Raw genomic sequence first — 21,608 nt, forward strand, 5'->3', positions numbered from 1 at the left:
TACACAACCTGCTTGGTCCACAAAAGTTCTTATAAGGACTGGTAACTTGGTATAGGGTGCTACGGTACATAGGCTTGAGTGCGGTACAGTCTGCTGTTCTGTAAGGACCGCTATCGGTCCACAATAGATAGGGTTGACGTGCACCACTGCTGACCGCTGCCCTATACTGCAGCAGTCTTTCAGCGGTATAGGGACTGACGTACAGTCTGCTAAACACTAATACACAACCTGCTTGGTCCACAAAAGTTCTTATAAGGACTGGTAACTTGGTATAGGGTGCTACGGTACATAGGCTTGAGTGCGATACAGTCTGCTGTTCTGTAAGGACCGCTATCGGTCCACAATAGATAGGGTTGACGTGCACCACTGCTGACCGCTCACCTATACTGCAGCAGTCCTTCAGCGGTATAGGGACTGACGTACAGTCTGCTAAACACTAATACACAACCTGCTTGGTCCACAAAAGTTCTTATAAGGACTGGTAACTTGGTATAGGGTGCTACGGTACATAGGCTTGAGTGCGGTACAGTCTGCTGTTCTGTAAGGACCGCTATAGGTCCACAATAGATAGGGTTGACGTGCACCACTGCTGACCGCTCACCTATACTGCAGCAGTCCTTCAGCGGTATAGGGACTAAGAGTTTTGTCACAGGGTCATTTAAAAAATGACATGCAGAGGAAGAGGCAGGCCCTTCCGCAGGGGTGGTAGGGGTAGGGCAGGAGCAACAGGCTTGAGCCAAAGTGGGAAGTTGCAGAAGGTGCGTTCAATTACTTTAAAGGATGCACCAGACTTGGTTGAGTGGCTCGCTCAGCCTTACTCTTCTGCACCCTCCTCATCCTCTCGATCTGCACCCTCTTCTTCACTCTCTGCTATGTGCACCCCCAAAGACACTACCACCAACAACACGACCACCACCACCACCACCACATACCTTCCGCTTGAGTCACTGGAATTATATTCCGATCCATATCAAGAGGACATTTCTGATGCGCAGCCACTCTTGGTATTGGATCAGGAAGAGGAGGTAGCAACAAGCGCTACTCAGCAGTCTGACGCCAGTACCCAGATCAGCCCAAGGAGGAGGTTGGTCCCCGGTGTTGCTGCCTACTCCGAGATCTCTACTTATAGCGGTGGGGAAGGTGACGTTGATGATGACGTGTCTAGTGATGTCACGTGGGTGCCCACAAGAGAGGAAGAGGAGGGGAGTTCAGAGGGAGATATGGACCAGCAGATAGGGAGGAGAAGCAGCAATGACTTACATTGCACAGCAGGGACAAAGCAGACTGCAAATGTATCAGGAGCGAGTCATCGACCATGTACGGTCACATCTGGCGCTCCCAGGACACCGGCACATGGCTCCGCAGTGTGGGCTTTTTTTAACGTGTCCGCTGCTGACAATAGCGTTGCCATCTGCAATCTTTGCAGTCAACGCGTTAGTCGCGGTAAGCCCAATACTCACCTAGGGACGACCGCCTTAAGAAGGCACATGAGCAGCCATCACCGAGCCCAGTGGGAGCAACGGAACACACAAAGCCACACTGCAGGCTCTCACCGTCCAGCCTCGTCTTCTACTTCTCCTTCTCCTCTCTCCTCACAATTGTCCTCCACTCCACCTTCCATCACGCCAAGCTCACATTTTTCTGCAAAAAGGCAGGCTTCCGTGGGCCTAATGTTTGAGCGTAAAAAAATGATGATGCCGGATAACCCTCTTGCCCAACGGTTGGCGGCTGGCTTGTCAGAACTCATAGCCCGCCAACTACTGCCATATAAACTGGTGGACTCGGAGGCCTTTCGCAAATTTGTGGCCATTGGAACACCACAATGGAAGGTCCCAGGAAGGAAGTATTTCTCAGAGAAGGGCATCCCAGAGCTATATGGCCATGTTCAGCGGCAAGTGAATGTATCTCTGGCACACAGTGTCGGTGCCAAGATACATCTGACCACAGACACGTGGTCTAGCAAACACGGGCAGGGAAGGTATATCAGTTTTACTGCCCACTGGGTGAACCTTCTGACGGCCGTCAAGCATGTAACCCGTGGCACCCGTGTAGATTTGGTTTTACCGCCACGGATTGCATGCAGGCCTGACTCTTCTTCTCCTCCTCCTACTCCATCCTCCTCCCTCTCCTCCTCAGCTGCCTCCTCCTTTTCCGCTGCTAGCGTCTCTTCCACTGCACCGCCCAAGCTCCCCAGAACCTATTCCACATGCCAGGTGAGACGTTGCCATGCCGTGCTGCGTCTGTTGTGCCTGGAAGCAAAGAGCCACACTGGCCCGGCACTCCTTTCAGCTTTGCGTTCACAGGCAGATGAGTGGCTAACACCGCTCAATTTGACAGTTGGTAAAGTGGTGTGTGACAACGGTGCCAATCTGCTTAGCGCATTGAAACAGGGCAAAATCACGCACGTGCCGTGCATGGCACACGTCTTAAACTTGGTCGTGCAGCGATTCCTTGTCAAATACCCTGGGGTCCAGGACATCTTGCGGCAGGCAAGGAAAATCTCGGCCCATTTCAGAAGATCTTACACGGCCATGGCTCGCCTTGCTGACATTCAGCGGCGACACCATCTGCCGGTCAGACGTCTTATTTGCGATTGCCCGACGCGATGGAACTCAACCTTCTATATGCTTGATAGGCTGCTCCAGCAGAAACGTGCAGTTAACGTCTACCTGTATGAACTCTGCGAAAGAAACGGTTCTGGGGAGCTGGGTTTTTTTTCACCGCGCCAGTGGCTGCTCATGCGCGACACATGCAGACTTCTGCGGCCATTTGAGGAGATCACCAAACTGGTCAGTCGCAGCCATGGCGCCATCAGTGACATGGTACCTTATGCCTTCTTTCTGGAGCGTGCATTGCGTCGTGTCATTGATCAGGCTGTGGAGGAGCAGGAGCGGGAAGATGAGGAAGTCGCAATGCTGGATGAATTCCCAGGGGGGGCTACTCTATCTGAGACAAGTCAACAACAGGAGTCTGATGAGGAGTCAGAGGAGGATGGTGCCGGGGCGGATGAGCAGGAGCAAGAAGAGCATGCTTTAAACCTTTCTGGGATCCCTGTTGTGCGAGGATGGGGAGAGGAGAATGAAGAGGACGACATTATCCTGGATGATGAGCAGGAGCCAGGCCACCACACCGCTTCCACTTTAGTGCAAATGGGGGCCTTCATGCTCCAGTGTTTTAATAGGGACCCCCGTATAAAAAGCATGAGGGTCAAGGACCAGTACTGGGTGGCAACGTACTTAGACCCCCGGTACAAACACAAAATGGCGGAAATGTTACCGCCGTCGCAGAGGGCTGTCAGAATGCAGCACTTCCAGGCCTTGCTTCGAGAAATGCTGCATTCTGCTTTTGCGTGCGCTGGCAGAGGAGCAATTCCCACTCCCAGAGAAGGATTTGCGGGTACCAATCCAACAGCGCCTGCAAGAAGAGGCCGGTTTGAAGATGTGTTGGTGACTTCGGATATGAGGTCATTCTTTCAGCCGACCCATCGACAGGTGTCATCCGGATCCAGCATCAGGGAACGCCTAGACCGTCAGGTGTCCGACTACATTGGGTTAACGGCCGATGTGGACGCTCTGAGGAGTGATGAACCCCTAGACTACTGGGTGGGCAGGCTTGACCTCTGGCCAGAGCTTGCCCAATTTGCAATCGAACTGTTGGCTTGCCCCTCATCCAGTGTCCTGTCCGAAAGGACGTTCAGCGCAGCAGGGGGGATTGTGACCGATAAGCGTACTCGCCTAGCTCACCACAGTGTTAACTACCTCACATTTCTAAAAATGAATGAGGCATGGATCTCGGAGGAATTCAACACATGTGACCAGTAGACCATGTATATGTCTATAAACTATTTTTTTAATCAAGCACACAGACCTTCTTAATTCATTTGGCTCACTTCCTTGACCCAAAAAAGCACACCGTACTATATGCCCCTACCCTCCTCTTTGAAGAGGTTGAGCGGTGTCATATTTCTACTGGGGCTGCTTATGATATCCCTGTGCTGTGCTGACTTCCTCCTGGGGGTTCTTATTATGAAGGGATCACACTATCCCTGTGCTGTGCTGACTTCCTCCTGGGGGTTCTTATTATGAGGGGATCACACCATACCTGTGCTGTGCTGACTTCCTCCTGGGGCTGCTTACGGTGCTGCTGTCAGTGCTGTATGTCACGGTGCTGCTGTCAGCGCTGTATGTCACGGTGCTGCTGTCAGCGCTGTATGTCACGGTGCTGCTGTCAGCGCTGTATGTCACGGTGCTGCTGTCAGCGCTGTATGTCACGGTGCTGCTGTCAGCGCTGTATGTCACGGTGCTGCTGTCAGCGCTGTATGTCACGGTGCTGCTGTCAGCGCTGTATGTCACGGTGCTGCTGTCAGCGCTGTATGTCACGGTGCTGCTGTCAGCGCTGTATGTCACGGTGCTGCTGTCAGTGCTCTGTATTACGGTGCTGCTGTCAGATGCCTCTATCACGGTGCATGTGTCATTCCGGTATGTCACGCTGCTGGTGATCATCTCCTGCACCCTCTTCTTTGCCTACCCTGGTCCCTGACCTTCCCTCTCCTCCATTGCCTTCATTAACTCCATAGTCCTGAATTGTTAGAACAATTTCCCAAATAAAATAAAAATGCTTGTAGTTATCGATCCCAAATTCACCTCATACATGTATTATGTCATTGTCCAGATGGTGGGACTACGTTTTACCCCCTAATAATTACCACGTGGCCGCAAATTCGACATGAAGGTTTGCAAAGTTCGCCTCCCATTGAAGTCAATGGGGCCCGCGGCGAACGGTCGGTTTCGCGAACGTTTGGGTCCGTTCGCATTTCGCGTTCGCGAAACGTCCCGTCGGAAGTTCGTCCATCACTAATCAGGAAAAGGGCAGCTGCAGAACATGTGAAAGGGTCCCGCTGCAGGACCATAGTAAAGGGTCTCATGGCGGGAGTAAAGGGCCCCCCGGGATCAGTGGGAAGGGACCCGGGCACAGAGAGAAGGGCCCCAGGTAGGGGTAAAGTTGGCCCTTCGTGGTTTCTTGCATCGGAAACCCTGAAGGTTCTAGTTACACCTCTGCAGCCACCTGTTGGCACCATCCACAGGCAGCTTAACTCTTCAATAGGACACTATTCAATAGAAGATGAATCCAATGCAATTTTACTTCAGGTAATTGTGATGTGTAGAGATGTCCTTCCACTTCTGGGCTGACTGATGCTCAGGGACTGAGGACATACCGTGAGTGCAGGGTGTTTATATAGCTCACCTTTATTGAGGGTGTTATCACAATGTCCAGCACTGCCATGTAATGTGTAGGGCAGCACCCAATAGTAGAGAACATTGGAAGAGGAAGGTGGTCCAGTTCATCATTTGACTGTCAGGAAGACGCCTGGAAAGGTAGGTATGGGGTGCGACCTCCTCTAATTAAGCTGCTAGCAATAGATTTTATTTTTGGCTCCACTGTAGTGAGTGGAGCAGTGATTGATTGTGTTGGTCTGTTCAGGGTTTCCTGAGTTGGGAGTTGGATTACTACCACCTGCGTCTGAAAGAAGTTTCCAGAGCATAGGACAGGGAGATTTACATAATCCGCATACATATTTATCATGACCCAGCCAATCCCTGGAAGGGGGGCATCAAGAAGGTGGCTGGGGAGGTGATAAATGTGCAGGATGCCTGGGCAGAGTGTTCTTTCCTATTCAGGTAAGGGTTCCAGTTCTCCTAGGGGGCTGATGCCCTTAGGAGGGAGCTACTGAGACAAGAGATTGTAGTCTGGGGCATAGAGATGATCGTTAAGGGATTTTTTGCTGGAGGGCACTGTCTTGAAGTCCTGATCTGGAGAAAGCTCTTTAGGGTTGGAGATCGCTCTGCTCTGGACTGATTCACTCAGTTGATGGTCTGTGAGTGGGTAATGGGGGGAGGGGGGGCAATTTGGAAGAGTTCTCTCCCGATGATTTCAGCCCAACTTAAAGCGGAGGTCCACCCTAAAGTGGAACTTCCGCTCATTGGAACCCTCCCCCCCTCCGGCGCCACAATTGGCACCTTTCAGGGGGGAGGAGGGTGCAGGTACCTGTACAGTACAGGTATCTGCACCCACTTCCGGCGTAAATTCTGCAGAAGGTACGCCCCATTCCGCAGAATGTACACCCCTTTCCGAAAGTCCCCCGCTGCCTGCTGGGAAACACACGGATCCCAGAGACAGCGGGGACCATCCTTATTGCGCATGCGCAGTAGGGAACCGGGAAATGAAGGGTTAGGGGTTAGGGTTGGGGTTGGGGTTGGGGTTGGGGTTGGGGTTAGGAATAGGGTTAGGGATTAGGGTTAGGGGTTAGGGTTAGGTTTTTCCCCTAGAAGAACAAGGTTAGGAATAGGGACCTCCCCCAAAGGTCAAAGGTCAAGTGTCGGGCTGACCCACCCCCAGCAAAGTGTTCCGCCTACCCCAACTAAGTCGGGGCATGAAAAAGTTGGGGCTTGAACAAGTCAGGGTAAGTGCTTAGCGCGCGCTTCCCATACTCATACTGATTCCCATACCCAAGATGGCGGCGGCAGCACCCGAGAGACGATCGAGAGATTGGCTTCGGGTGCCGATATCGCGGGCGCGCTGGACGGGTAAGTGTCGCTATTTTAAAAGTCAGCAGCTGCAGTATTTGTATCTGCTGGCTTTAAAAAAAAAAAAAAAAACGGCGGACTCCCGCTTTAACAGAAGGGTGGCGGTAAGCCCTTTTTGGGGACTTGGGCTGCTACCTCTGGGTCTGGAGAAGGATCCTTTGCTTCCATAACTGAAGCTCATCCTGTGGATTCTGGGTGGCAGACAGTTCCAAGGACATTTGTGAGTAAGACCTGATTTGGGACTGTAGAATATGTGCCTGCTCCTGAAAGGAAGCTTGTCCTCCCATTGATTGCTATTAACCTTTTAGAGTATCCTGGGCCCCTAAACTCCCCCAAAAAATACATCTCCTAGACCAGTGATGGAGAACCTCGGCACTCCTGATGTTTTGAAACTACATTTCCCATGATGCTCCACTACACTGCACAGGGCCGCATTATGAGCATCATGGGCCTGGTGCTGAGGATTTTGAAGGGCCATTTTTATGGTTAATAAATAAAATTAAACACAAACATTTTTTTATTATAATAAATTATGTATTTTAAACAAACTGCTCATTCACACTGTATGTGCAAGAGAACCTGTTTGAATGAGCCCAAATTTTACATTTATACATTTTTTTTTTCAATTATTTGTTGCAATCTTTTATTGTTTACATTGTTATTTTTGTTTTTTTATTTTATTTTTTTCAATTGAACTTTTTTTCCCACAATGCTTTGGGGGGGGGGGGGGTGTGCAGTGGATAGAGTCAGTAGAGCAGTGGACGGTGTCAGAATTTTTTTAAATATTTTTATTTCATTTTTTTTAATTATTTTTTACAATTTCATTTCTATTTAATTTTTTTTTTTCAAAATGCATTTGGGGCTGAGTTTGGCAGTGGGTGGCATCAGTAGGGCAATGGCAGTGCCCAAATGGTCAGTGCAACCCTGCTGGGCCTATATTAAAGTAGGGGCCTGGAGCTGCAGCTCCAATAGCCCCTACGTTATTCTGGCCCTGACACTGCAGAGTGCTTGAGCATCATGGGAAATGTAGTTCCAAAACATCTGGGGTGCCGAGGTTCACCATCACTGCTCTAGACGGAGCCTGAATTGTTGACATATGTGGGACTGTGCTTGTGGCTATTGTGGGAGGTCTCTGGGCAGGCATGTACTGGCCATAGGGACTATAGGGAGTTTCCCGGTGGGCCGATGGCTCAGTGGGCCGGTTTCAGTGACAGCCAGTGGCATCGCTGGGGGGCACTTTTGGGGCTATAGCCCCGAATCTAGGGCCCATAGCCCCGAGTCAGTCCAGGAGTCCCCAACCACAGGGTCCCAGCCCACTACCTGCCCTCTTTCTGGTGACCCTAATGTAAGGAGGGGCTCTCTGGGGACCCTGATGTAAGCCGGAGGCTCTCTGGGGAACCTGATGTAAGAGAGAGGCTCTCTGTGGACCCGGATGTAAGGGGGGGCTCTGCAGGGAGCTGGATGTAAGGGGTTGGCTCTCTAGGGACCCTGATGTAAGGCAGATGATCTCTGGGGACTCTGATGTAAGAGGGGCTCTCTGGGGACCCTGATGTAAGGGGAAGGCTATATGGGGACCCTGATGTAAGTGGGGGGCTCTCTGGGGACCCAGATGTAAGTGGGGGGCTCTTTGGGGTCCAAGATGTAAGGAGGGGCTCTCTGGGGACCGAGATGTAAGGAGGGGCTCTCTGGGGACCGAGATGTAAGGAGGGGCTCTCTGGGGACTCTGATGTAAGGGGGGCTCTCTTGGGGCTTTTTTGCCCAATTGTGTACAGTTTATATACTGTTTTTTGCGTGTTTGCAAAATTAAAGTGGGCCGTTCTGGATGAAGTCCAGGGCCAAATTTTTGTTCCAGTCCAGCCCTGTCTCTGGGTTATTCTATTCTATTGATAAAATGTAAAGCATGAAATACCACTGGCGGTGGCAATTAGGTTGTGGGGTAACCTGAAGCCCAGGGTTGGGCTTTTAGGGTGCTTGGCTTAGGAGGTCAGCTAAGTTGCATATAGCAGCCTTGTGTAGGACTCTATGTCATTATCTTTGTACCACCTTTGATGAAACCCGGCGATTTAGACAACAATGAACCCATAAATAGAGGCGCCTCATAGAGGCCACATTTTTTGTTGCCTTAGCGGCAGTGTGTTTATTGCGTCCATTAGTAACCCTCGCTGTATCCTGCGCCCCCCAGAAAAGGCCGTATTCCCTCGCCCAACGTAGACGGATGAGTCATCACTGCGAGAAACAGATGTGTGCAATTTCCTACCTCGGATTATCAGCTCTTCAGCGCAAACCCATCTCATAAAACCAATGTAAATACCTTCTCATTATAAGTGCCCTTACATTGGACTCGGGGGCAATAAGATTAACAAATCCAGCATCCTGTAGGATTATCCTCGGCTCTTCTCAATCAATAACCTTCTCCTCCCTGCAGGACCTCCTAAATCTGCTTTCATGAAAATCCATAGAAATAAAGTGTTTGCAAAAACTTCCTAAACACAACCCGTTATCGCCCCTTACAGAGGTAAGTAGTCAGATGTTTCTGTTTCCTTTTTTTTCTTTTTCCCTCGGCTCTTAATTTTTCAAGCATTTGATGTCTTCAGGCCCAGCAAAGTAGTTGGCGTAATGAACAGTGTTAATGCAACGAAGGGATCAATAAACCTAAATCTGGAGACACGGCAGCAATTTACTGGCCGGTAAATCCCATTGCAGGTTTGCCTTAATTTAAGCCTTCCTGTTGGCGCTCACGGACACGGCGAGATGGATTTTCTGTCTCTGTTAAACGGGGCGAGAAGTGAAGCCACTTGACGTGGCGCTGTCACACTTCGCGTCTGATAAACTCATTACCAGTTGCTAAGTGAAATTGCTGTGTGTACATGCCTCCAGTGTAATGGGGAGAACTAGACAGGCCTTCGCCGCCTTTATCTCTTCCTTTCCGACGTCGTCTTCTTGACCATTAATCCTCCCCTTGTGCCCGAGTCCGACTGTTTATGTGTCATCTTCAATGGGCTCACTTCTACGGGAGCTTTTGTGGCGGTTGGCATTGTGCGGCACATGTCTGGGTATGGTGCTTCTCCCTTGTCTTCTTCAGCACAAAAGCACTGCAAGGGTTTTCATTTGTCAAATGTTTTGTTTGCGGAGAACAAGAAATCCGAAAAAAAATAAAAATAAATACAAAGCACAAAACAAGTAAAAAAAAAAATACAAATAAAAAAAAATAGAAAACACAAAACTGATTAAAAAAAAGTACAAAAAAAGTAAAAAAAAAATAGAAAGCACAAAACAAATTAAAAAATATACAGAACACAAAACAAGTAAAAAAAAAAAAATATATACAAATGAGAAAAAAAAATAGAAAACACAAAACTGATTAAAAGAAAAAAGTACAAAACAAGTAAAAAAAAAAATAGAAAACACAAAACAAATTTAAAAAAATACAGAACACAAAACAAGTAAAAAGAAGCAAAAGCAAAACAAGAAAACGCAAAACAAAAACTAAAAAAAAAAAAAATTGAAAATTTAACACGGCCACATATTAGTGGGAAGTTATCCTTGCTATCTGGGAAATAAAACCAACAACTAAAACAAAAAAATAAAATAAAAAACACACAAAACAAAAGTAAAAAGAAATACAAAACTCAAAAAAGTAAAAAAAAATTTGGATTGGATTTTCCGACAACTTAGTGCGACCATGTGTAAGCAAGACTAGTGATGGACGAACGTTTCGCCCGGCGGTCGTTTCGCGGCGAATTTCCGACATTCGCGGTCCGCACGTTCGAACGCCTTTTTCCGTCGTTCGCCGCGGCGGACTTACGTGTTTAATGTATACAAGAACTTTAACCTTTGGTGACACGTTTATCATGTGATACAGGACAGCCAATTGAGACATGACAGCACATGGACACTTGGACATTCCCCCTAACCTATAAATACACCCGATCCGGTGGCCATTTTACATTCTTTCTTCTGTTACGATAGGGACAGGTTCCTGTGTGGAGTAGGGAGAGATAAACCACTAGCTATTTGGTACACAAAAGTTCTTTTCAGGACTGGTATAGGTGTTAGGTGTTGATAGGTTTGCTGTGCTGCTGATTCTTGCAGCAGCCTGAGTGTCTTTTGTTAGTTTAGAGAAAGGGAAAGGACGGTGTATGCTACAGGGACAGCCAGATTAGTCTTTCATCATCATCATCATCATCATCATCATTAGCTGTTACTATCAAGGTCCACAAAAGAGCTGTTCCAGTAACCACTAATCGTTCTCTTTTTTTGCCAATTTGTATAGGGACAGGAAGGAAGCAGTGTTGTCAGGCAGTGAGGGTAATTTTAAAGACTTGCTGTTATTATTAGTTCCACAAAGGTTCTTTTCAGGACTGGTATCAGTGGTACAGTAATAGGCTTGTACATGTATAATATTCTTTCTTCCAAATATAGAAAGGATATTATACTTGACTGCTGCCCTTCTGCTGCAGTCTGCTAAACATTCACAACTCACTTGTTCCACAAAAGTTCTTATAAGGACTGGTAACTTGGTATAGGGTGCTACGGTACATAGGCTTGAGTGCGGTACAGTCTGCTGTTCTGTAAGGACCGCTATCGGTCCACAATAGATAGGGTTGACGTGCACCACTGCTGACCGCTGCCCTATACTGCAGCAGTCCTTCAGCGGTATAGGGACTGACGTACAGTCTGCTAATCACTAACACACAACCTGCTTGTTCCACAAAAGTTCTTATAAGGACTGGTAACTTGGTATAGGGTGCTACGGTACATAGGCTTGAGTGCGGTACAGTCTGCTGTTCTGTAAGGACCGCTATCGGTCCACAATAGATAGGGTTGACGTGCACCACTGCTGACCGCTGCCCTATACTGCAGCAGTCCTTCAGCGGTATAGGGACTGACGTACAGTCTGCTAAACACTAATACACAACCTGCTTGGTCCACAAAAGTTCTTATAAGGACTGGTAACTTGGTATAGGGTGCTACGGTACATAGGCTTGAGTGCGGTACAGTCTGCTGTTCTGTAAGGACCGCTATCGGTCCACAATAGATAGGGTTGACGTGCACCACTGCTGACCGCTGCCCTATACTGCAGCAGTCCTTCAGCGGTATAGGGACTGACGTACAGTCTGCTAAACACTAATACACAACCTGCTTGGTCCACAAAAGTTCTTATAAGGACTGGTAACTTGGTATAGGGTGCTACGGTACATAGGCTTGAGTGCGGTACAGTCTGCTGTTCTGTAAGGACCGCTATCGGTCCACAATAGATAGGGTTGACGTGCACCACTGCTGACCGCTGCCCTATACTGCAGCAGTCCTTCAGCGGTATAGGGACTGACGTACAGTCTGCTAAACACTAATACACAACCTGCTTGGTCCACAAAAGTTCTTATAAGGACTGGTAACTTGGTATAGGGTGCTACGGTACATAGGCTTGAGTGCGGTACAGTCTGCTGTTCTGTAAGGACCGCTATCGGTCCACAATAGATAGGGTTGACGTGCACCACTGCTGACCGCTGCCCTATACTGCAGCAGTCCTTCAGCGGTATAGGGACTGACGTACAGTCTGCTAAACACTAATACACAACCTGCTTGGTCCACAAAAGTTCTTATAAGGACTGGTAACTTGGTATAGGGTGCTACGGTACATAGGCTTGAGTGCGGTACAGTCTGCTGTTCTGTAAGGACCGCTATCGGTCCACAATAGATAGGGTTGACGTGCACCACTGCTGACCGCTCACCTATACTGCAGCAGTCCTTCAGCGGTATAGGGACTGACGTACAGTCTGCTAAACACTAATACACAACCTGCTTGGTCCACAAAAGTTCTTATAAGGACTGGTAACTTGGTATAGGGTGCTACGGTACATAGGCTTGAGTGCGGTACAGTCTGCTGTTCTGTAAGGACCGCTATAGGTCCACAATAGATAGGGTTGACGTGCACCACTGCTGACCGCTGCCCTATACTGCAGCAGTCCTTCAGCGGTATAGGGACTGACGTACAGTCTGCTCACTTCCTTGACCCAAAAAAGCACACCGTACTATATGCCCCTACCCTCCTCTTTGAAGAGGTTGAGCGGTGTCATATTTCTACTGGGGCTGCTTATGATATCCCTGTGCTGTGCTGACTTCCTCCTGGGGGTTCTTATTATGAAGGGATCACACTATCCCTGTGCTGTGCTGACTTCCTCCTGGGGGTTCTTATTATGAGGGGATCACACCATCCCTGTGCTGTGCTGACTTCCTCCTGGGGCTGCTTACGGTGCTGCTGTCAGTGCTGTATGTCACGGTGCTGCTGTCAGCGCTGTATGTCACGGTGCTGCTGTCAGCGCTGTATGTCACGGTGCTGCTGTCAGCGCTGTATGTCACGGTGCTGCTGTCAGCGCTGTATGTCACGGTGCTGCTGTCAGCGCTGTATGTCACGGTGCTGCTGTCAGCGCTGTATGTCACGGTGCTGCTGTCAGCGCTGTATGTCACGGTGCTGCTGTCAGCGCTGTATGTCACGGTGCTGCTGTCAGTGCTCTGTATTACGGTGCTGCTGTCAGATGCCTCTATCACGGTGCATGTGTCATTCCGGTATGTCACGCTGCTGGTGATCATCTCCTGCACCCTCTTCTTTGCCTACCCTGGTCCCTGACCTTCCCTCTCCTCCATTGCCTTCATTAGCTCCATAGTCCTGAATTGTTAGAACAATTTCCCAAATAAAATAAAAATGCTTGTAGTTATCGATCCCAAATTCACCTCATACATGTATTATGTCATTGTCCAGATGGTGGGACTACGTTTTACCCCCTAATAATTACCACGTGGCCGCAAATTCGACATGAAGGTTTGCAAAGTTCGCCTCCCATTGAAGTCAATGGGGCCCGCGGCGAACGTTCGGTTTCGCGAACGTTTGGGTCCGTTCGCATTTCGCTTTCGCGAAACGTCCCGTCGGAAGTTCGTCCATCACTAAGCAAGACACCTTTGGAAATAATCAGACTAATTTTGTGGTCAGAATCGTGTGCATGGGGCATTATACTTGACCAAAAACCTAGTTATAATATTGTGGGTTTGCACTAAAATTCACTTTGCTTTTGATAAATATAGTAACTGTACAAATTATCACGTGACATAAAAAAATTGTAACTACAACAATTTTATTCTCTAAGGTCTCCGCTTGGAGATTTCTGACAAAAAAAAAATGCAGATTTTAACGAAAAATGTACAAATTGCCCGGCCGGTGGGCAAGTGGTCATGTTGCAGCCCGTCCGTACCCTGGAACCTGTAGATGATTCGGTTCTCCAAATGCCCAAACCCAACTCTTCTGGCTCTCCTTTACCTCCCTTGGCCCCCCGCTGTCTCTCTGAGACAAAGTGCAGATCTCGGGTGAAAGTAGAACATGGATATAAATAGTAGGATATGTATTATGCATCAGGACCTCTGCGTTCTCACTTGTGCTGACGCTTCCTCTGTGGACCTCCATAATGTACCATGATTAGCCGCTGCTAATATGTATTTCTGCCTCAGCAAAAGTGGGTCAATTAGTGTCGGTGACTGTGATTGATGTCCGGGGCGGGCGCGGGCTGGTTCGTGATCTTCAGCGCCAAAGCACAGTTACCGCGCCATCTTTTTAGGAAACGGGAAAATTGAAGGCTTAAGTGTTTAATTTTGTCAATTATGGTGACCTGTCAGAATCGGTTAGCTTCTACATCGCTGCTTAGTGCTCAAATTATGCCCCATTTCCCGGCGTCGCTTGTATTAATTGTCCCATATAATGGTTAGAGCTTTAGAGGCGTCAGACGGGCTTGCAGAGTACCCTGCCTGTTGGAAGGTTTCTGTAGTCTTAACAGGATTGTTCCACTTTCCCCATAAATAAAGGAGTCAGCCTGGCATTGTGGGCATTGTGTGCTCGTGGGCATTGTGGGCATTGTGTGCTCGCGGGCAGCTTTTCTCAACCTTTTTTTTCAGGCATGAGTTCCTTTAAAAGTATGCAAAATCTTGAGGCACCCCCCCCCCCCCCCCCCCCAAGTCTAAAGTGTAAATATTACTTATACTTATCAATAGGAAAGCCTGAGCCTGGGACAATGCACATAGTCACCTTAATAATATCATCATCATATCAGAGGTTCCCCCACATCACATCAGAGGTCCTTCCATCACATCAGAGGTCCTTCTATCACATTAGAGGTCCTTCTATCACATCAGAGTTTCCTCCTTCGCATAAGAAGTCCCTTCATCACATTAGAGGTCCTCACCACATCAGAGGTTCCCCTCATCACATCAAAGGTCCTTCCATCACATTAGAGATCCTCATCACATCAGAGGTCCTTCTATCACATCAGAGTTTCCTCCTTCGCATAAGAAGTCCCTTCATCACATTAGAGATCCTCATCACATTAGAGGTTCCCCCATCACATCAGAGGTCCTTCCATAACATCAGAGGTTCCTTATCACATTAGAAGTCCTTCCAGAACATCAGAGGTTCCTTATCACATCAGAGGTCCTTCCATCACATCAGAGGTCCTTCCATCACATTAGAGGTCCTCATCACATCGGAGGTCCCTCTATCACATTAGAGGTTCCTCCATCACATTCGAGGTTCCCCCATCGCATCAGAAGCTCCTTGCACATCAAAGCTTCCTTGTCACATCAGAGTCCCCCATCCCCCATCACATCAGGGGTCCATATTACAATAGATGTCCTCCTATCACATTAGAGGTCCCTATCACATCAGTGGCCCTTCCAAAACATCAGAGGTCCCCCCATCACATCGGAGGTCCCACATGACATCAGAGGTCCTTAACACATTAGAGGTCCTCCCATCATCACATTACAGATTCCTATCACTTCAGAGGCCACCCTTCACTTCAGAGGCCACCCTTCTCTTCAGAGGCCACCCTTCTCTTCAGAGGCCACCCTTCTCTTCAGAGGCCACCCATCACATCAGAGGTCCCTATCACATTAGAGATCCTCCCATCACATTAGAGGTCCCTATCACATCAGAGGCCCTCCCATCACATCAGAGGTCCCCTTCATCACATTAGAGGTCCTTCCATCACATCAGAGGTCCTTCCATCACATCAGAGGTTCCTTATAACATGAGAGGTTCCTCCATCACATTAGAGGTCCCCATCACATCAGTGGCCCTTCCAAAACATCAGAGGTCCCCCCATCACATCGGAGGTCCTACATGACATCAGAGGTCCTTAACACATTAGAGGTCCTCCCATCATCACATTACAGATTCCTATCACTTCAGAGGCCACCCTTCACTTCAGAGGCCACCCATCACATCAGAAGTCCCTATCACATTAGAGATCCTCCCATCACATTAGAGGTCCCTATCACATCAGAGGCCCTCCCATCCCATCAGAGGTCCCCCTCATCACATCAGAGGTCGCCCTCATCACATCAGAGGTCCCCCCTCATCACATCAGAGGTCCTTCTCATCACATTAGAGGTTCCCCCATCACATCAGAGGTCCTTCCATCACATCAGAGGTTCCTTATCACACGAGAGGTTCCTCCATCACATCAGAAGTCCCTCCATCACATTAGAGGTCCTCATCACATGAGAGGTCCTTCTATCACATAATAGATTCCCCCATAACATCAGAGGTCCTTCCATCACATTAGAGGTCATCATCACATCGGAGGTCCCTCTATCACATTAGAGGTCCCTCTCATCACATTAGAGGTTTCTCCATCACATTAGAGGTTTCTCCATCACATTCGAGATTCCCCCATCACATCAGAGGTCCTTCCATCACATCAAAGATTCCTTGTCACATCAGAGGTTCCTTGTCACATCAGAGTCCACCATCACATCAGGGGTCCCTATTACAATAGATGTCCTCCTATCACATTAGAGGTCCCTATCACATCAGTGGCCCTTCCAAAACATCAGAGGTCCCCCCATCACATCGGAGGTCCCACATGACATCAGAGGTCCTTAACACGTTAGAGGTCCTCCCATCATCACATTAGAGATTCCTATCACTTCAGAGGCCTCCCTTCACATCAGAGGCCACCCTTCACATCAGAGGCCACCCATCACATTAGAGGTCCTCTCATCACATCAGAGGTTCACCCATCACATCAGAGGTCCCTATCACATCAGAGGTTTCTATCACATCAGAGGTTTCTATCACATCAGAGGTTTCTATCACATCGGAGGTCCCTATCACATCAGAGGTCCCTATCACATCAGAGGTTTCTATCACATCAGAGGTTTCTATCACATCAGAGGTTTCTATCACATCGGAGGTCCCTATCACATCAGAGGCCACCCTTCACATCAGAGGCCACCCATCACATTAGAGGTCCTCTCATCACATCAGAGGTTCACCCATCACATCAGAGGTTTCTATCACATCAGAGGTTTCTATCACATCAGAGGCCCCCCCCATCACCACAGAGATCCTCCCATCACTCCAGAGGTTCACCCATCACATCAGAGGTCCTTCCCCCACATTAGATGTCCCTATCACATCAGTGTTCCCCCCATATTATCAAAGCCCCATTTACATCAGAGCCCCCCTTCCAGAATCTAGTGGAACACAGATGGCACCCTGCCTGAGAATCACTGCTTTGGGGGACAGAGTCACCCACGACAGGTTAAGAAATTGTGATTACATTGTTGGTCATGAGATACCTGTCCACCATGGATCATGGAAGGAACCTGCAAGTACCTGTCATCATTGATTTTCTCATTAGTAGTTCATGAATGGCTGTCCGGGTTTTTTCCTATAATTATGTAGAAACTATCCATAGATTATGGTAAACGAACCCCTTTCCTACTACTTGTGTTTGCATTTCAGGAAGGTCATCAAGAGAATCCCATGTAACAGTATGAAGGCGGATGCCACGCTTCCATCCGCTAGAGAAGCCAAGCTCCTGGGCAGTCTTAAGCACCCGTTCATCGTCCGTTTCTATGCCAGCTTCCTGGAGAGTGAGGATTTCTGCATTGTGACGGAGTATTGTGAGGTACTCATTACCCTTCATTTTGGGAACCTTGCCTACTGAATACTGACAGAGACAATCGGCAGGAGTTAAAGCCTGACCAAAATCGCATCCATTCCCCACTTTTACCAAAACTAAAAACACAAGTGGGTTGGTTACCCTTCAGTCCCTGTCTGCTACAGCCTGGTCCCAGTCCCAGTCCACTGCAACCTAAAAAGTCAGATTCACCTTGGCAGTGTTGATTGCGGGCCCCACATACTCCCAGAAGTTCCTGTAGGACCAATATTATAACTTAGCGGTCAATAAGATCACTTGAGAGGTGGATGGTGGGGGACCAACAGTCAAAACTACCAGAAAGTCTCAAACTTTGCACAATGCATGAGCCTGAGATTTGGTGACCCCACTTGGTGCCTGCAGTGCAGTGCTGGAGCATGTGCAGTACACTTTTCTTTTAGCATATGTTGTGTTTATCTGGCAATCTGCACAATCTAGTGCTATGAAGGGTGTTGTTGTGAGGTTTGTTTTTGGATGTATTGCCTCCCCATACTTTTTATAGAAGACATGGTGCTGGAGAATATTGAACTGTCTCTTGTCTGCCAGGGTGGAGATCTGGACTGTCACCTTCAACAGCTGAAAGATAGAGGACTGGCAATGCCAGAAGGACACGTCATGGAATGGTTCATCCAGTTGTTACTCGGAGTTACCTATCTTCACGAGAGGTGAGGCTCAGAACTGAAAACTATTGGGTTCCCTTTATCAATTGTACAAATTCAGTAGCACAATAAGGGATATTTATGAATGGAAGCCAATAAGGAACCACACAGACTGTTTTGCATTCATGCAATTAATTCTAAAGATTCTATTTTGACTGTCAATCAATTATGTAACAAAAATCGAAAAATCAACCCACAAGTTACTTATCCACTTAAGGACCAGGCCTCTTTTTCAGACTTGGTGTTTACATGTTTAAAACAGTTTTTTTTTTTGCTAGAAAATTACTTAGAACCCCCAAACATTTTATATTGTTTTTTTTCTAACACCCTAGAGAATAAAATGGCGGTCATTGAAATACTTTTTTTCACACCGTATTTGCGCAGCGGTCTTACAAGCGCACTTTTTGTGGAAAAAATTCACTTTTTTGAATAAAAATATAAGACAACAGTAAAATTAGCCCAATTCTTTTTTATATTGTGAAAGATAATGGTACGCCGAGTAAATTGATACCCAACATGTCACGCTTCAAAATTGCGCCCGCTCGTGGAATGGCGTCAAACTTTTAGCCTCAAAAATCTCCATAAGCGACATTTAAAAAGTTCTACAGGTTGCATTTTTTACGTTACAGGGGAGGTCTAGGTCTAGAATTATTGCTCTAACTCTACCGATCGTGGCGATACCTCACATGTGTGGTTTGACCACCGTTTTGATATGCGGGCGCTACTCACGTATGCGCTCGCTTCTGCTGCGCAAGCTCGTCGTGACGAGGTGTTTTTAAAAAACTTTTTTTTTTTCTTATTTATTTTAATTGATTTCATTTATTTTTACACTGTTTTAAAAAAAAAAAAATGGATCACTTTTATTCCGATTACAAGGAATGTAAACATCCCTTGTAATAGAAAAAAGCATGACAGGTCCTCTTAAATATGAGATCTGGGGGGTCAAAAAGTCCTCACATCTCATATTTGGACTAAAATGCAAAAAAAAAAGAAAATATGACATTTAAAAAAAATATACCTTTAAGAGGTATGGGTGGAAGTGATGTTTTGACGTAGTTTCCGCCCTCCTATGGTATAGAGACGAGTGGGGGCCATCTTAGCCTCACTTGTCTCTATACCCAGCTAGGAAGAGGACCCGATGGCCTCCACCGCTACCGACGGCTCCGGTAAGCGGCGGAAGGTGCGGGAGGGCGGGTGGCACCTCTCCCGTCGCCGATAGCGGTGATCTCGCGGCGAATCCGCCGCGGAGACGACCGTTATCGTACAGCCGACAGCCGCCTTAAGAGATGGATATCTAGGGTTGTGGCAGCAGCTGCTGCTGTTACCGAGATATCCCTCTTCAAAAATAGGACGTACATCGGCGTGCGCCGGTCGTCAAGTGGTTATACGGAGACAGAGCACCTAGAAAAATGTTTCCTGTGCTTGAATTAGTTACATAGTTGGAAAAGTTAATAATAAAGATACCAGGCTATCAAGTTTAACCTGTGTAGAGGTGGGTGTGTTTATGTTGATACCATTCCCATATCCCTGTATATTGTGTTCACTAAGATGCCAATCTAAGAGCTTTTGGAAATTTTTGATACTCCCTGTACACACCACCAAATGTGGAAGGGAGTTCCAAATCCTTTCCGCTCTTACAGTAAAGAACCCCTTATGAAGTTTAAGGTTAAACCATTTCTTGCCCAACTTCATTGAGTGGCAACATGTTCTGTAATTGATTGCTCCCTGTGCTAGAATCACCATTTAAGATATTTGTATTTTGCGATCAGTGCCGGGAGAAAGTCATCCAGTGCCAAGTGCGAAGATGGCGAATTGCGCCCCCCCCCCCACGCCAGGTGAAGTCCCCAGTAGAGCCCCTTTTACATCAGGTGTCCCCAGTAGAGTCCCCCTTACATCAGGTGTCCCCAACAGAGTCCCCCTTACATCAGGTGTCCCCAGCAGAGTCCTCCTTTACATCAGGTGTCCCCAGCAGAGTCCTCCTTTACATCAGGTGTCCCCAGCAGAGTCTCCCTTTACATCAGGTGTCCCCAGCAGAGTCTCCCTTTACATCAGGTGTCCCCAGCAGAGTCTCCCTTTACATCAGGTGTCCCCAGCAGAGTCTCCCTTTACATCAGGTGTCCCCAGCAGAGTCCCCCTTTACATCAGGTGTCCCCCTTTACATCAGGTGTCCCCAGCAGAGTCCCCCTTTACATCAGATGTCCCCAGCAGAGTCCCCCTTTACATCAGGTGTCCCCAGCAGAGTCCCCCTTTACATCAGGTGTCCCCAGCAGAGTCCTCCTTTACATCAGGTGTCCCCAGCAGAGTCTCCCTTTACATCAGGTGTCCCCAGCAGAGTCCTCCTTTACATCAGGTGTCCCCAGCAGAGTCTCCCTTTACATCAGGTGTCCCCAGCAGAGTCTCCCTTTACATCAGGTGTCCCCAGCAGAGTCCCCCTTTACATCAGGTGTCCCCCTTTACATCAGGTGTCCCCAGCAGAGTCCCCCTTTACATCAGGTGTCCCCAGGAAAGTCCCCCTTTAAATCAGGTGTCCCCAGGAAAGTCCCCCTTTAAATCAGGTGTCCCCAGGAAAGTCCCCCATTAAATCAGTTGTCTCCAGTAGAGTCCCCTTTATATCAGGTGTCACCAGTATAGTCATCCTTTACATCAGGTGTCCTCAGCAGAGTCCCCCTTTACATCAGGTATCCCTATGCTCCTGAGTTGTTGCCGCCCATTCCCACTTGTACTGGGAGATCGGTACTTACAGCATCTCCTTCCTCTCTCCGGTCATGTGACAAGTCACATGATAGAGAGGGAGAGGAAGAAGTACACAGTCCGCTCTCCTTCCGCGCAGCGCAGCACTGAGACTGAGGAAGCTCTTTTGCGCCCCATTCAGGCTGGAGGGAGGTGAAAGCCGATTCCTCCCTCCAGCAGCAGATATCAGCCATTGCTTCTTCTGACAGGAGTGACACTACAGTCAGTGCTGTCAGTAAGGAGCGGGACGAGCAGCCAACTCGGCAGCGTCTCTCCTCACCACAGAGCCTGGGGCAGTAGCCCACCCAACCCCCCCAGTCCCAGCCCTGATTGCGATCATATCTCCTGCTAAGTGTATCTTCTCCAGGGAGAATAAGTTTACTGCTTGGAGTTGTTCCTCATAACTGAGGTCCTCCAGCCCTCTTATTAGCTTTGTTGCTCTTCTCTGGGCTCTCTGCGGTTCCAGCACATCCTTCCTGAGGACTGCTACTTGTGCTGTTATCTTGCAGCACATGTGTTGGCAGAAGTGTTGGTATTCGCTGCAGAAGATCCCAGCATGGGAGAGGGGAGTATGCATCCATATGCTGCCCAAACAACTGGTTGGATTTCGATCAGTTTGTGGGTTCCCCCACTCAACAGAAGTTGAT

At 48.2% G+C, this 21,608-nt stretch overlaps 1 protein-coding gene across 1 annotated transcript in view; it reads left to right on the forward strand.

The window, feature by feature from the left end:
* The window catches only part of LOC143926997 (serine/threonine-protein kinase Nek11-like), a 351,940-nt gene that overhangs the window by 103,036 nt on the left and 227,296 nt on the right, over nucleotides 1-21,608 (forward strand). The window contains exons 3-4 of the mRNA XM_077451004.1: nucleotides 17,377-17,542; nucleotides 18,119-18,237. Of these exons, the coding sequence (XP_077307130.1) occupies nucleotides 17,377-17,542; nucleotides 18,119-18,237 (285 nt within the window). The remainder of the gene's footprint in view (nucleotides 1-17,376; nucleotides 17,543-18,118; nucleotides 18,238-21,608) is intronic.

Source organism: Lithobates pipiens, unplaced genomic scaffold (assembly GCF_037356315.1).
Source record: "Lithobates pipiens isolate NorthernLeopardFrog02 unplaced genomic scaffold, aLitPip1_a1.2 Scaffold_10, whole genome shotgun sequence".
Taxonomy (NCBI): Eukaryota; Metazoa; Chordata; class Amphibia; order Anura; family Ranidae; genus Lithobates; species Lithobates pipiens.